The 16,322-nt window shown below is 33.8% G+C and overlaps 1 protein-coding gene across 3 annotated transcripts; it reads right to left on the bottom strand.

Moving 5' to 3' along the window:
- Positions 1–1,218: 1,218 nt before the first annotated feature.
- On the bottom strand, positions 1,219–12,851 carry LOC133881433 (uncharacterized). 3 transcript variants are annotated; one of them, XM_062320365.1, is made up of 20 exons: positions 12,783–12,851; positions 11,512–11,591; positions 10,719–10,823; positions 10,206–10,262; positions 10,008–10,078; positions 8,901–9,000; positions 7,682–7,752; positions 7,428–7,528; positions 7,227–7,330; positions 7,086–7,139; positions 6,833–6,888; positions 6,595–6,633; positions 6,314–6,458; positions 5,275–5,456; positions 5,132–5,199; positions 4,860–4,932; positions 4,726–4,787; positions 3,708–4,635; positions 2,964–3,254; positions 1,219–1,804 (listed from the first exon to the last, which is right to left on the bottom strand). In XM_062320365.1, the coding sequence occupies exons 2-20, from the start codon at positions 11,584–11,586 to the stop codon at positions 1,528–1,530; spliced, it is 2,859 nt and encodes a 952-aa protein (XP_062176349.1). In that variant the 5' UTR covers positions 11,587–11,591; positions 12,783–12,851; the 3' UTR covers positions 1,219–1,527. The 3 variants fall into 3 exon arrangements, with proteins under 3 accessions (XP_062176349.1, XP_062176351.1, XP_062176350.1); XM_062320367.1 differs by lacking the exons at positions 10,008–10,078; positions 10,719–10,823; positions 11,512–11,591; positions 12,783–12,851 and having other exon boundaries at positions 10,206–10,224; XM_062320366.1 differs by lacking the exons at positions 6,833–6,888; positions 7,428–7,528; positions 7,682–7,752; ... (4 more) ...; positions 11,512–11,591; positions 12,783–12,851 and having other exon boundaries at positions 7,227–7,331.
- Positions 12,852–16,322: the final 3,471 nt, after the last annotated feature.

Here is a 16,322-nt window from a genome sequence, read left to right as displayed (position 1 = left end):
AGTTTACAACATTACTCTTTAAACATATTATTATGTTAAGATTACACAATTTGAATAATAGAATCTTCTTTTAAATTGGGTCGGAGGCCTGGTCTATAAAATTGTTATGTATACGCGAGAAGCACATGATTCAACCTGGAAGTTGATATCCGACGCACTAAAAATTGTGACAATTATTTATCTTGATTCTAATAGGAATTTATGCAATTATATTTATTATTTTATAGACTTAAAAATTGTTAAGATTACATAACTCTTGTTTGGATTTTCTTCTCACCAAAAAAAAAAAAAAAAAAAAAAAAAAAACCTCTTATCCAAATTATCTTGAATATTATTTATTTTACAAAATCATTTTAGTTTCTTTAAAAAGGAAAAATGAAAGTAATGAAGGAAATTGAAGAAGTATAAACTTCTTCTTCTTTTTTTAAGTTTCATATATTTCTAGATAACCCAAAGTCCCAAATAACAAAAATTAAATTAATGGGGTATTTATGAATTATGACATGATCAAATTGTAATTTTTCTACCAAATCCATTAGCCTTTGGACAAGGATTATGATTTCTTTGCCGTAGAAGTAAGGGAATAAATAAATAAATAAAAGCAAAACCACAAAAGGGAATAATAATAAGAAAAAATAAAGAACAGAAAATAATATACAGTATCCTTGTTTTGAAAGCTGGTAGTTGGAAACTTGGAATCTTTAACCGTTGACGTTTTCATTATCAGATGTTCTCGATATCAGATGGAACTGCTAGATCTCGTGTCAAGATTTCATCAGGCCAAATATAAAGCCAATAGGATTTAAACACTTCTCAAGCTCACGTAGTCTTGAAGGCAGTTAATCATTTTTAAGGGTTTGTCCGACTGCTGCATAGTTGGACTATCCGACGGCAGACTCCTTCTCATGTTTGCATTATTGGTAGATATTTTTACATTAAAAAATTGTGTACATTTTTTAAAACGAAAATGTTAATACTTTACAATTTTGAAGACGGCCCGCAATTTCGTCATAAACTCAAAACAAAATTAACAGATTAGAATTGAGAAGTCTGACTCGTTTAATTAAATTGGTCGAGTTAGAGTTAATTAACTTATATAGTCTTATACACTATAGTCTATATACATGTCTCAACACGACTTGAACCCAACACACAATATTTAAAGCTTGCAATTTTATACACGACCAGCAAATTCAACACGAAATTAGCGGGTTGGAATTGAGAGTTCTCACCCATTTAATTAAATGGGTTGAGTTAAAATTAACCTATATAGTCTAATACTTATACTCCTGACATGATCCGACACATGCGAACAAGAATGCCCCCTAGTCTAGAACACTCCATGTGTGGAGCTACTGAGAATCAATAGAGCCCATATTCGTACAATTATACAAATATATCAAATAGTTGTCTTAAACAAAAGAATTTTTCTACAACACAAACACTGTGGTTGTATGATACAGGATACTACTTACAACAATCAAGTAGAATAATTTATAGGGCTCAAGATAGTTGTAGAAACTTCAGTTACATCCCAATTTTCTTCTTAGTGTAGTCATATGCAACTTGTAAAAGACTTCTAGATGTTCCCTCTTCAGGCAATTTTAAAAAGCGAGAAACTTTGCAGAATCCAGAATGTTGCCTAAATAAATAATCTTCCTTCACTTCTGGTTTAATCTCTGGCTCAAAAATATTTGGTCTTGTTAATGCCCACTGCATGGCCCATATGGCCAAAGGGCGCATGTAACATAGAGATCTGTATTGGTCCTTGGTGTTCCAAGCTTCCGGAGTTTGAAAAGAATAACTGTTGACAAAATGGTAAACTGTTAACAAAGCTAGAAGTAGGAAATCTAGATATCACCTGTGTAGTGTTGAATAAGTAAATGACTTCACTAACGGTTAGAAGTAGGGTATGTAATTTTTTACACGACTCGCAAACCCAACACAAAATTAGCGGGTTAGGGTTAGGAGATCTAACTTGTTTAATTCAATGGGTCGGATTATGGTTGACCTATATAATCTTATAACCATTCATTGAAACTACCTGAACCTGACAAGCGAACACAAATTGCCACACATAGTTAAAAGAACTAAAAAGTTCTCTAAAGACATGTTATGTTATCATAGAAAAATGGGCAAAAGTGTCTTGAATGACATGGTTAATATCCTGTTTTGTCTTGCATTTCAGAATCAAGAAAAGCTTTGATTGTTTTCTGCCAAACGCATTAACAAAAATAACTCCTTTAAGTACTTGTTTTGAGTAATAATTCAATAACAGTAATAGAAAACAAAGATATTAAGTGTGACCAACAATCCAGGTTTTATTTTTCTCCTTCCTTATATTTCTGCCTTTATGTGTTTGCCCATTTAGTACCAAATAAGATGTCATGACCTCAAGGTGACAGCACAAAACATGATTTTGCATAAAATATCATATGGGCTTTACTTTGAATACAGAGATTCAAATTATTAGCCATGAAGTATTCAACATGAAACTCTCACAAAAAACTACTAACAAAATAAGCTAATAGCCTGCTACATTGTTCGGGCTCTTATGAATCCATAAAATTATGCGAAGTTGCTTAAGTCATATGGTTTTAACAGGCCATAGTCAAACAAAAGATCAATTTGATCTAAGACAACTATTGACTCTGTTAACAGTTAACAAAACTCAATTCGCATAAAAATTTGCACAAGATTGACAATTATATATATTTTGTTTGGTTTTGGAGGAAGGGGGATGGAGACAAGGAGGAATAGGACGAACCAAGCATCCTAAACAAAAACAAGGAAAGCTAGTTTGAACAAAAAATGGAATGATGGGAAGTTCTCCTGTTAAATGTAACAAGCTGTTTTAATTGTTTTTGGTTCCTTAGTTATTCCCAAGTAATGATTATCTTGAGCTGCCCGAGTTAATAAATCAAACCAATTCTAGTAGAAAGGCAAAAGAAATGCTAGCTCACCCAAGTCCTTCTTTGGACCATCCAGCTTCATAGATTCCACCTGCAGTCTGAAATGCTATATCAATCATATCTTCATGGATCATTGTTGCAGCAACGGCATATGTGACTCCGGACCATATTTCTCTCGATTGCATGGATGACATGTCAACCCTTCCATCAGGTAGCATCCCATTCACAGCCCCCCTCCTTCCATCCTTCACCTTTAAGACATTGTAATTATAGACCTTTTCTAGTGCACTTCTAGCCTTGTCTTCATCAACAATTGGTAAAAGACCACATGCTCTAGCATACCTACAAAGTCAATAGACAGAAACTTCTAGTCCACAAATATACTTACTGAAAGGAATAAAAGAATCATGTGCGACGCATAAGGGACAAAACTTAGGATTCCATGGCAGAATCTGGACACTTGGCTCTCCCATTTCATTTGTTTCAAATACAAATATTGAAATTATAAGCAGCAGCATACAATAATATAATATTGGCCTTAGTATATTCAGATATTGTTGGACATGAAAACACACTATTGCAGGTATAATTGATTTTAGAAACCATTTAGCACACATGTTGAAGATATTTCCGTGACTTCAGATAAGAAAAATGAAACCAATTTTTCTTGATTTTAAAAAGAAAACCGGATACATACACAAGCGTACTTGCACACATTCACACACAAACACAGACACAATGCATGCATGAATTAAAAGAGCCATTCAAATAAAAGTTGCTTCAGTCGAAACATACCATTGCCCAGCCAATTGATCAGCTTGAATAGATGAACTTGCATTTCCTCCACTGCCGTCATAATTGAAGTAAGAACCATTCCATAAATTCTCATACACGGCTTTTGCCTTCTGAAACTTAAACCAAAAGTAATCCTCAGAACCCTTATCACCTACTTCACGTGCCATGGCTGATGTTGCCTGCAAGGCTGCCACCCACAACCCACCACTATATGCACTAACCCCAGATACAGACCATGTATCATAAGTTTGATCAGGGAAGCCTTCATTCTCAATCATCCCATCTTTGTCCTTGTCAAATTGGTCCATATATGCCATTGCAACATAAACAGAGGGCCAAACAGCTTCTGCAAACTTCTTATCACCAGTGGCAACCACATCCCTGTAAACTTGGAGAACAAATTTTGGATTCAAGTCTTTCCACCTGTCAGTGTCGTAAAGGTTATAAGCATTTACTTCAAACCATGGATCATTCATTCCAATATCATGAGGAACAGCTCCAAGAACCTTTCTTGGGACCCACTGTCCATCATGTAAAAGTTTCATCTTACTGGGATCATGCATCATTACTGCCGCTGCAAAGTCTCTTTGGATGCTAAGTTCGAGTTTTGGAAATAGCATAACTAGTGCAAAAGATGAGTAGAAATGGACATCATAGGTATTCCACATTTGATATTCAATCCCTTCAAGATAAAGGAATTGCCCAATGTTTTCTTCTCCTTTTTGAAGCAGATTTGTCCCCATGGCAGAATTTGATGAAATTGTGGTATGAATTTGCTCGAGTTTTGAAGTCATCCTTTCAAGGATATCAGCAGCCGTATCATTTTGATGGTATACATCAATAATATCCTTCAAACCTGATCTGGACCTGTCAAGGGAAAACTTCCTTTTTACAACGCTGACTAAACTATGCTCCGGAGGTGATCCATCTGCAAAAAGAATAGCAAAAAGAAAAATTAACTCATGCTTAATAAATTGAGTCAACAATCACAGAATGGCTCCCCAAACTCTACAAATACCTGTCCAAACTGTACCCCCTGAATTAAGATAATAAAGCTCATTAAAGAGAGTGATAGGGTACCTGTAGAGAACCTTCAGAATAAGTTAGAATCTGACTACACGAGGAATGAGGAAATAACACATCTAAACTCACCATTCAGGAAGCCTCTTGTCTTCAAGAATTGGTCTTTGCCATGCTTCTATCTGGGACTCCCAATGCCCATGCTCTATGTTTCAAAAGAATAGACAAAAATAAGGGTGTTAAAGTAAAATAACAAGTATAACTAAACAATAATACACCCTAGCATCAATGATCATACATGTGTTAACAAAAATTGAGCGATAATGAATACTCTTTATCTCAAAATTTGGAGCCCAATATTATACACAGATAATCAATGAAAAAACTAAACGCTAGAACATTACCGAGAATAGCATCATGTGCAATCCTTGCAGCAGCATCACCGTGAGTACCATAGAATTTAGTGTAACGCCTGTGGATAAAAATATTCAGCATGTAGATAATTTTTCAATTGTGGTATTTCTCAAACAAGAATTAGGCTACCTACCTGTAATAAGTTTTTCCACTCAAAAAGTTTACTTCAGGGCAGTCCCATGCCAATGAGAATGTAACAGAACGTACAGCATTTGCTGGAATTGTAAGAGAAGCAGCAATAGCTGCCCCAATAGATGATCCTTGTTCTGAAGACACTGATGGTTTGGTGGAATTAAGACGGTCAAATGATCCATTCTATTAGGAAATATAAATATCATGTTTAGTGAGAAGTGAAGATAAACTAGATGTGCAACATGGCAGAAAGATTGAAAGAAAAAGGAAGTAGAATAAAAGTTGCCTAAACAGCATAACTTATGCAGAACTCAATTCCAACAAATAGTGAAACAATAAGCAAGATTTAATTTGAACTGAAAAATCTTTGAATGTGCATAATCACAAGCTTTCACAATTCTTACTAAAATATATATATGAGCATACAATACATTCAACAAATAAAACAAAGTAGGCAAAATACACAAAAGTACTACTTAATCTTGGTCCACAACATAGATGTAGCCACCCCAGCTAAAGAGCAGGTAGTGATGAACGTGCATAGAACACTACCACCTAACTGGGTAAATGTGTAATATGCAATCATTTAAAAACAAACTTACTCAATCTATAAAGGCATCTGAAAATTGGGCTGACACAAAATATGAAGAACTGATTCTAAGAATATCAGTATGCTTCAGGAATAATTTCAGAGTCTAAAGTTTCTGATCAATACACCCAATTTTCAGATTTGATTCGAATGTAATCATCCAAATAAGTGATTCTTCTTCAAGCTTATGATAGTTTAGATAATAAAAGAAAAAGGCAAAAAGAAAATAAACAATGCAGGTAAATTAAAAGAGATCCAGGAAGAATCAATCTGTCACCAAGAAAAGCCAGACAAGATTGATCAGGTATCACTCTGCTGAAACCATAATCCTGAGTTGTGGATACACAGTAGAATCATATGTCTGGCAAAAATATGCACAAATGTAGGAAACCAAGAAAATATCTCTTTTTAATGAAATCTACATGTCAAATATGGCAACGAGTCTACCAACCTCCTTTATTTCCTGCCACATCTCTTTTGCTGAGATACCCTTAGAGTTACCCGATATCAAAAAGCAAGGGCACTCAGAGACGTGAATACCATCTGTCTCCTCCGCTGCAATTGCAAAGGTCACAGGGGGTTGTCCATTTGCTGTCCTGTAGTGGCATGTGAGGAATGTCACATGCACCGTATCGAAAAATATAACATATAATGATTCAGCTGATTAAGCAAGGGCAGAATTTTTTATTTTTGTTTTCCTTGTTTTCTTCTGTTTTAAGGAAAGGAAATTACTTGTGATGTAGAAGTACACCATGCACACCATCCTTCATCCTACCAGAATAAATTATTGTAGGTTAGTATAACCCATAGGCATGCTACAAAATAGATGAGGAATCTTCATATAAGGACACACACAGACACAGAAAGAAACACATGCAGAGACATACATATATGTAATAATCATTTCAAAAATGCCTAAGAAAGATTGGAATATATCAAGAAAATGTTCAGCTAATGAGATTTTTCTTACATTATTCTAGAATTAGAGTGCTGACCAGAAAATTCAGAAAGCCCTCCAACAGAATTCTGAATGGCATTGAGAAAGATTTTGAATTAGTTTTGACAGCTTCTGACATGTCAAATTCTTTTCAGGAGTCTATATAATATATACTCGGTACCTCCAACAAGGACTAAGCTTTTAAGGAAAATATATAACTAACAAACGTACAGCACCAAAGGACATAAAGCTGAAAGGGGCTAACACATCAAAAAAAATGACTTACTGCCCATGTGAAAAGCAAGGTGACATCTGCAGCAGTCTTTCCAGAATTGTACAGCTGAAGACAAATAAAATCACCACTTAATACTTGAGGCTAACTGTATCAGATGTCAGATAAACAAGTATCTAAAAGATCATTTCCAACCGTGAAAGTAAAAGCTGAGACAGGGAAGCTGCTTTCCTCGTAATTATGGGGGATAACAGGCGAAATTTGACGACAAACTATTCTAAGCTCTGGATCAGGTTCACCTGTATTTAGAGAGCAACAGGTGACCCACATATAAGACAAATTATCCATGATGAAGGTCATTATAGATAGAGAAGTATACCACTTAATGTAGATTACCCTCATATACAGTCCAAGCCCTTGGGAATAGAGCATGATAAGTAGAGTTGTATCCATTCAGATTCCAGTCCCAAGATCCAATCCCTGAAACTGCAATTTCTCTGTTTATAACATAATATTCAGTGAGTTCATTTCTTCAAGTTTTCTTTGGTCTTCCCGTCACAGCTCATACACAAATGAAACTGAAGCTCTCAAGAACTTATGAAGCATTAATTATCCATAACAAATCAACAGCACAGCAAATAGTTACTTACTTAAGCACCTCTGGGCTCCCTGGGCATAGTACCGTAGAATATTTTTCACCACTTGAGCGCGAAACAAATACCTGCATGAGCAATTGTATTCCAAACTTAGAAAATGCAACTTGTTAAAAACCAGTAAACAAATAGTAATGATAATGAATTATCTATTTTTTATTTATTTCATATGATTAGTTTGCTTTAATCTCAAGATTGTTTAGAAAAAAAAAATGAAGTAATCAACACTAACGACAATGACCTTTTCATCAAAGACAGTTCCCAACATGTTCAGATAAACTATTGGACGTCTTTGACCATTACCCTCCATCTAGAGGCACATCTTGTATAACTGTATAAATTTCTCATAAACATGACCGACATTTTCCTTCATGTTTTCCTAGTGAAATGTTTAAACTAAGACCATATTAACTACGTTTGTATTATAGAACCATGATGTCGAAACTACATACAAAACCAAATATCCAGACATAGTGTGAAGTGTTAAAGTCTCTTTTAGTTGCATTGTTTTAAATTATTATATGTAGAAGGGCAATTTATAATCTCTTCATATTCTCCCTCTCTCCGGTTGACAACATCAAACCTTGTTTAAGCAAGAATCAACAAACAAAGCAGTTTCAAAAGTATAACTTAAACCACCTTCTCATAAATTCAAGAACAAAGTGTAAATAGTTATATCTCTCCCAATTAGCTTTATGGTCATTGATGTTAGTATTACTGAACCAGATAGGGCCAGGGCAATTGCTCAACACATCACCCTTTTAGTTCAATTGAGAAGACAAACATGACAGTTCATTTTGACACAGGAAAAATTTCTCAAATACTGCAACACCCATGTCTCTAAATACAGGACTATAATATGTAAGACTTCATTAAACTGTATTAAAATATTTATATGTTTTTTTAAAAATAAAAAAATTGTCAATGGGAAAGAACTATGTGGTTATATTATGTAGAAGACTACAACTTCGTCAGATATTCCAAAAGAAAGAAGGATAATACACTTATTTTTTAGCAAACTTCAAAAATAAACAAAGAAGACTCTTTTGAATTGACCCAATGGTGCCAGACAGAGAAGGCCACAGGTACTGTGTTGCCATTTGCCATCAGTTTGCCATCATTAGTTATACAAAGTATGATGTGCAAAGAAACTTTTATAATAGCTCCTTAAACATATCAAGAATAAATGGCTCAACATTACATTTATTGAACTTACCGAAAATTGATTTGCTAAAACTGGTTTCTCTTCACATATTTTGTGGAATAGTTGCCAGCGCTGAAACTCGCCCCTGTAACTTCTACCAATGCTCCCTGCACTGAAGATTTTTTTTTTTTCAAGAAACAAGAATAAAAATGTGTATGCGAACAAACAACAAATGATCAGCTAGTTCTAAAACTCAAAAGAAAAGAAGCATATATAATAAATTGGCCAATATTAAAATTTTCAGGTTATGATATGTAGTGAGGATAAAGAAGAATTCTCTTTACTAAGGCTGGTTCTCTTTGGGTAGCTTGGGTGAAGATGAATTTGATAAAAGGAAGGTGCTTTCGTTGCTAAAGGTCCCTTCCTCTACCACTTGGTGTTGGAGAAAAATTCTGAAGCTTCGATGGAATTTTCTTGTGGTTGGCAACTTGGCACCCCGATTGCCTTCTAGTAAACAAGTATGGCCGTAGGATTGTTTTTGAGGCCGGAAGTAGGTTGGATGCTCGGCTCTCTAGTGTTATAAGTGGGAGGGAATGTCATTGCCTGCCAGATCATAGAACAAGGTGAAGGTCCAGAGTCTGTTGTCTTTAGTAAGATTGGGAGAGAAGGCTGCTCCTCTATGGTTGCTGGCAAAGAACAAAATTTTCTCTTGTAGAGATGCTTGGGAGGCCATTCGAGAGAAAAAATCGAGGGTGTAATGGAGCAAGCTTATTTGGTATCCTCTTTTTATCCCCAAGCATGCTTTCTTTTTATGGCTCACATTTAAAGATAGATTAACCACTGGGGATAAAATGCTGAAATGGGGAGTTTCAGGGGAGTTCAAATGTTTGTTTTGTCGAAATTATATGGAGACTAGAGATCACATTTTCTTTGAGTGTGGTCCTAGTAAGAGGATTTGGAGAGCTGTCATGACAAAGTGTATGCAGAAGTATGTCCCTACTGATTGGGAATCCATTGTTAGACAAGGTTTGAAGTTGTGGAAAGGGAAGACACTATGTGCTACTCTTTGTAGGCTGGCTTGGAGTGCGTAGGTGTATAATATTTGGGAGTTTCGAGATTATTGAGAGCTGGTGTATAATATGTGCTATCTTTCATGAGTTATGAAGATCGAACACCTACCCTATACCACCCAAGGGAACGCCATGACAAGATGTTATAAAGCGCTTAGCAAATGGATTTATAAAGACCCCCTGCATGAAGAACAAAAAGATGCTCACGTGGAAAAAAAATACTCAAGAGTTCTTTTCACATGGATTTCTTACCATAACCAACAAATCATAGAAACTGGACATCTTAGATAAAAAGAAAGAAATATACATTTCCTTTAGCAGCCTCTTCTCTGATATGGCGCCACAGCCGAAATCCTATTGGAGCCTACCAAACCAAAATAGAGAAAGTAGTTGGCACATACATATAAAAAAGAGAAAAAATCAAGACTTTCCACCCAAGAAACCATAATAAGTGGGCCAAGGCCCTAATGTTCATGTCCATGAATTTGTCATGTAATTCTGCTCCATGAGCAAGGCCATGGTAAATATGCAGAGATATAATCTATATACTGCTTGACCTATATACAATCTATATAGGTCAAGCAGAACATACAGATAATCTATATACTGCTTGACCTACCTAAATAAATATATAATTGATATGTACATGCATATATGTCTAAATATGTATATACAAATATGCATGTTTCTTTTACATGTCTTGAGCCTTTCTACAAAGCAATTTACATGTCTTGTGCCTTGATTATATAAGATAAAGGCAGTATAAGATTGGAAAGGTCCGAAATAAAAAAGGTCTTAGACTCCAAATCTGTAGACATACCATCTGAACTATCTCTTTCAAACTTAGAGTGAACTGCGAAATGGCACTTCCCTCATCATTTAACATTCGCTGCCAGGTCAGAGATGCAGGTTTCCCAGGGTCAACCTTTCAAAAGAAATTCAATATTATACAATCAATTAATTAAAGGGTTTGAAGAATCAATCGAAACAAAATGTGAAGTAGAGTCATATCACTGGGCATTAAGAAAAAAATATGTAAGTACTTGCTGTAATCTGGGGCATTCCTCCAACACTCACCCCCGCAACCACCCCCCCCCCCCCCCCCCCCCCCCCCAACCGGGGCAAAAAAAAAAAAAAGAAATAGAAAAACAGAAATGAGGAAGAGGAACAGCTAAAAGGTAAATATTAACACTGTAAACTAATAATGCATTCAACTATTGGCTAAGTGTGGGATAACCCATGTATCTACCAACAAAGAAATGTGATTGATTATCTTGCCTCTTGAGTTACTTAACATTTCATGTTTAGTTGTCTAGTTATAAAGTTATGCATATTGTCACCTATATATTTCAGTGTTGTAACTTAGCATTTCGTGAAACAGATTTAAACTGCTGAATACAACGTCTAAATGTTGCAGCAATTCGGATGGTGTGTAGAAACGCATATTGAAAAGCTAGATAACTAAAAACAGAAATCATTTCACCTTCTCATGAATAATGTTCATTATTGAAACTTTTCAAACATACAGAGATAGTCCCATACCAATGCTTGAAACTAAAAGGGAGAAGTTGATGCCTTGCTTATCTCAGTATTATAACCAAGCATACAAGTACCTTATTAGTTGAAGACTTAGAATGTTCCTTCTCCTCTTCAACAAAACCATTTTCCAACGTCTTCTCCTGAAACATTTTTCCTGTATTAAGCAAAGAACAAAAAGATCAGCCCAATTGCACTATATACAATTCATCACATAGTTTATTTCTCTATATACAATTCTTCCAATTCCCTTTTCCTTTTCTCCATCTCCTCATAAACCTCAAAAAGCACTATAATTTCTTTCTCCTAAGTCCTAACCAAACATTTCACAATATCTCCAAAGGCTGGAAAAAGTAGTAAGTGGCCCCTATTTATAAACTTAAATCTCTCATTACAATCATATGAAACTAGTTAAATTAGTATAGCATGTAGTCTGTCATAAAAAGAGCTCAACCAAATTCATGCTCAACGTAATACAAGTATACTTATTGTGCAGCAATATAAAGTACTTTTTTTTTTATGATATGGAATTCCTTCAAGGCAATGCCATTTCGTGACCCATCCTTGTCGGAATGTCGGGTAAACCCCGGATACACAACCCTACCCACAAGAATCATATATCGGTTGAGTGAGGGCTCGAACAATCAATCTCATGGTATTAACCAAATGAGTCGACTATTCAAGCTGACCCTTGTGGGCTCTCTATATTTACACTATAAAGCACATTAACAACATTTTTTTTTTTTGGATGAATACATTAACAACATATTTACACATAGGGAGAGGTCACAGCTTCAATTTTCGGTATCTGAACATTACATGGGAAGTTTTAAAACTGAATTTATGATCCATAGGCCCTCACCCACCAAAACAACATCATAACTAAACCAAATTTCCAACTTCAACAAAATTCATATTTCCAAACCGAGTCCAGTTCTGCACAACCAAACGCAGCCTTATCTAATCAACCTCAAACACACAAACTTCATATATTACCCCCTAACCCATTTCACAGCAAACTTCATTAGCTTATTTTGCAGCAGATAAACTTCATGACAACTCACCACACATCCATATACATACACATAAACACACCGTACACACATACATACCCACATCATTACATACACGTATACGAATTTTTCACGTCGATTTCCGATTAGTAGACGGGAAAACGATGTGGGTCAAACTAAGCGATTGGTCGAAGAAACTTCAACACAATTACTCAAACAAAGATTACACTTTTTAGGACACTCTTCAATCGTCCAATGCAACATGCCAACATGTATGAGTAAAAAGTGCCCAACAGAAATGCATCACAAACCAGACGAACCGTTAGATCTCTAACCTGAAAAGTTGTCGGACTAAAACTGGAGCTGGTTGGGCAAAGGCACAACGACTGTGACAATTATTCGTACTTTATAGTGTATGAACAACAAAATACACTTTTCCGTAACTTTTTTTTTTTTTCTTTTATTTTTTGCAGTTACTACGGCCAAATTTTTAACATTATAATTATTATGTTAGATAATTTATAGTACAATATAAATAAGTATTTTTTAAAACATAAAAAATGCTATAAATCATATTTTTATCCTAAAACTATTTTTCACTAACCTGGCAGTTACAACTAACCCTCGATTTTTTATTTTTTATTTTTAGTAATTTTATATACTACGTTTTTATCTCACAAGTAATAATTATCTCACAATACTTATGTACCAGTCTTAACCAATCGTTATAATTCTTTTTTTAAAACAGACTAATTCAAGGGTTGGTTGAGACTGTTACATCAATATTGTCGGATAGTTGTGAAATAAAATTATAGTTTCTAACATTACATTTTTTTTCTTTTAACATGACTATGTTAAGATGACAATATTTGAATAGTAGATTTTTAAAAAAAAAATATTTGGGTCGGAGGCCTGATCTATAAAATTGCTATGTATATTTTGGTATGCGAGAAGCACATGGTTCAACCGAGAAGTTGATATCCAACCGCCTAAAAAATGTGACAATTATTTATCTTAATTCTGATAGGAATTTATGAAATGATATTTATTATTTTATAGACTTAAAAATTGTTAAGATTACATAACTCTTGTTTGGAATTTCTTCTCAAAAAAAAAAACCTCTTATCCAAATTATCTTGAAATATTATTTATTTTACATAATCATTTTAGTTTCTTTAAAAAGGAAAAATGAAAGTAATAAGGGAAATTGAAGAAGTATAAACTTTTTCTCTTTTTTTTTTTGGTAAGTTTTATATATTTTTACATAACCCAAATAACAAAATTTAAATTGATGGAGTATTTATGAATTATGACATGATCAAATTGTAATTTTTCTAGCAAATCCATTAGCCTTCGGACAAAGATTAGGATTTCTTTGCCGTAGAAGCAAGGGCATAAATAAATAAATAAATAAAAGCAAAACCCAAAAGGGGATAATAATAAGAAAAAATAAAGAACAGGAAAATAATATATAATATCCTAAGTAACTTGTTGTTGAGTTCCTCTTGTTTTGAAAGCTGGTAGTCGGAAATTTGGAATCTTCAACAGTTGACGTTTTCATTATCAGATGCTCCCGATAACAGATGGAACTGCTACATCTCGTGTCAAGATTTCATCAGGCCAATAGGATTTAAACACTTTTTCTCGAGCTCACGTAGTCTTGAAGGCAGTTAATCATTTTCAAGGGTTTGTCCGATTGCTGCATAGTTGGACTATCCGACGGCAGATTCCTTCTCCTGTGTTTGCATTATTGGTAGATATTTTTAATTTAAAAAAATTGTGTAGATTTTTTAAAACTGAAATGTTTAATGCTTTAGGAATGAAAATGTTTGTAGGCAATACATTTTTTATTACTTATTATAAATTCGCGTGATAATTCATATTTTATTAAAAAAATTATTCGAGATATTATAAATTTTAGTATGAAAAAAAATTAAAAGTATATGATAAATTAAATTTTTTGCTTAATTATTTTACTAATTATAAACTATTATGTTAGTTTGTAAAAAGCATTTGTAAAGAAAATACAGTACTCTTAACATCGTTACACATTTTTACTATTTAACGTGACATGTGACATGTGTCATATAGACTGTCACATTAATTTGTAAAAAAAACTTATAATAAAAGCTATAATATTCCTAGCACTCGTTTAAAAATAGTTTTAAAAAAATAAAAAATTGATTGCATAATAATTTAGCAATGAAAACCTTGACTTTGATAAAGTCTCACTATATATTTGGATTAGGTGAAGTGTAATTTGCCTATGTTTATCTTACAGGAATAGCAATCAAAGCTAAGATGGTGATTAAGGGGCTATCCACTTATGTTTTATCCCTGCATTTTATATTTTTAATTCATCTTGGACTAATTCATTTATCTTTTGAATGAATAGATTCAAGTTCTGAAAATTATACTCTCGAATTTAAATACCCAGAAGAGATAAATGATTTTTAAAACCAACAATAGATGTTGAAAAAAAAAAACTATTAAAATTGTGGCTCAATGACTTTTTAATGTAAACAAAAATTATTTTGAGAACTAAACGAATAGTTTAGGTTCGTTGACTTTTTAAAGAACATAAAATACAGAATTAAAAATTTGGGGTGAGGTAAGAGGAGTAGAAATTTTCCTAAATATATGATTCTTGAGTTTCAATCCATTATTGCCATCTCATCATTTGATCTATCTTCATCTCTCTTTTTTCTTTTCTTTTTTTCTTTACTTTTTTGTGGCCTGACAAATTATTTCATCCATATCCTAAATGAAGGTTATGTATGGAGTTCTTTATGCAAAATGTCTCATTTGGGGGTACGTTTAAAAAATGACGATTTAAAAAAAAAAAAAAAAAAAAAAAAACCACTTTTTGAGCAATAGGCAAGAAAGTATGCTTTAAATTTCAAAATTGCATTTTCATTAAAAAGTGCTTGTTTGTTTAAAAATAGAATTTTGCCAAACGCTTAACAGTAATTTTTCATTTATTGTGTTTTGAAAGTCTCTAATTTACGGATTAAAGTTAGAACTATTAGAAAGGACTTTTCAATTAAATATTATTTAGTTAGAACTCTTGCGCCAATGGAAATATAAATCTTCTACTCTAACTGAAATTCGTCATTTGCTTTTACTAAGTGTAAACCTCCTTTTTAAAATTTTGGCTTAATATATATCACAGACGCTTGTAATGGCTAATGTGAATCAAACGTAAGAAATGGGTTGTAATGGCTGATGTCTTTTGCAGAAACGGTTTGGAAAGCCAAGACCATCTTTTTCTTTTAAGTGTAGCTTTAGCTTTTTAGCTTTCGGAGATGGATATCTTGTTTACAAAGATGCAATGTGATGGCTACCCTCTTGTTTGGCAAGTTTTGATAAATAAGGATTGCAGAAATTAGAAATCGAAAATCATGAGGCATTGAGCTCCACAGTTTATGGGATTTGGAGAGCTAGGAATGAAATAAAGCATCATGGCCAACCAAAAACAGAGGAGCAAATTTTTGAAGTTAATTTTCTGAGAAGTTCTATCCAGATTATCAGGAAAATGGAGTTTCAAGAAAACTAGGAAAAACCTTAGCCTTTGTTCAAACTGGAACCTCAAATGTAAACATGCTGGTTTGATACCAGTTTTGTCTCTTTTCTAGGTTTTGTTTTGGCAGGGTCTTCGTAACATAGCCTTTGTTGCTCTGGTTTGCGTTGTGTTTCGGTTGGTTTTGTGTGACTTAGTTGTAATCTTGGTTCTTTAGTTGTAAAATGAAATTGATCTACTTATTCATTAAAAAAACAGAAAAAAAAGTGAGAAAGTAGGGGGGGGTAGCATGTTACAAACCGACATTTGATCCTGACCCAAACCCTAATATATGGTCTAATTCTCAAATCAAATC

Source organism: Alnus glutinosa, chromosome 11, assembly GCF_958979055.1.
Source record: "Alnus glutinosa chromosome 11, dhAlnGlut1.1, whole genome shotgun sequence".
In the NCBI taxonomy this organism is placed as follows: Eukaryota; Viridiplantae; Streptophyta; class Magnoliopsida; order Fagales; family Betulaceae; genus Alnus; species Alnus glutinosa.
Note: the sequence above shows the minus strand (reverse complement) of the source record. Positions and strands in the feature narration are given on the sequence as shown.

Bases quoted from the DNA above. Each gene is read 5' to 3' on its own strand.
- LOC133881433 (XM_062320365.1), bottom strand. From the start codon at position 11,586: ATGTTTCAGGAGAAGACGTTGGAAAATGGTTTTGTTGAAGAGGAGAAG. The intron at 7,331-7,427 runs GTAATCTACATT...CTCTAAATACAG, and splicing joins GGCTTGGACTGTATATGAGG to GTGAACCTGATCCAGAGCTT. The intron at 6,634-6,832 runs GTAAGAAAAATC...TTATTCTGGTAG, and splicing joins CACTCTAATTCTAGAATAAT to GATGAAGGATGGTGTGCATG.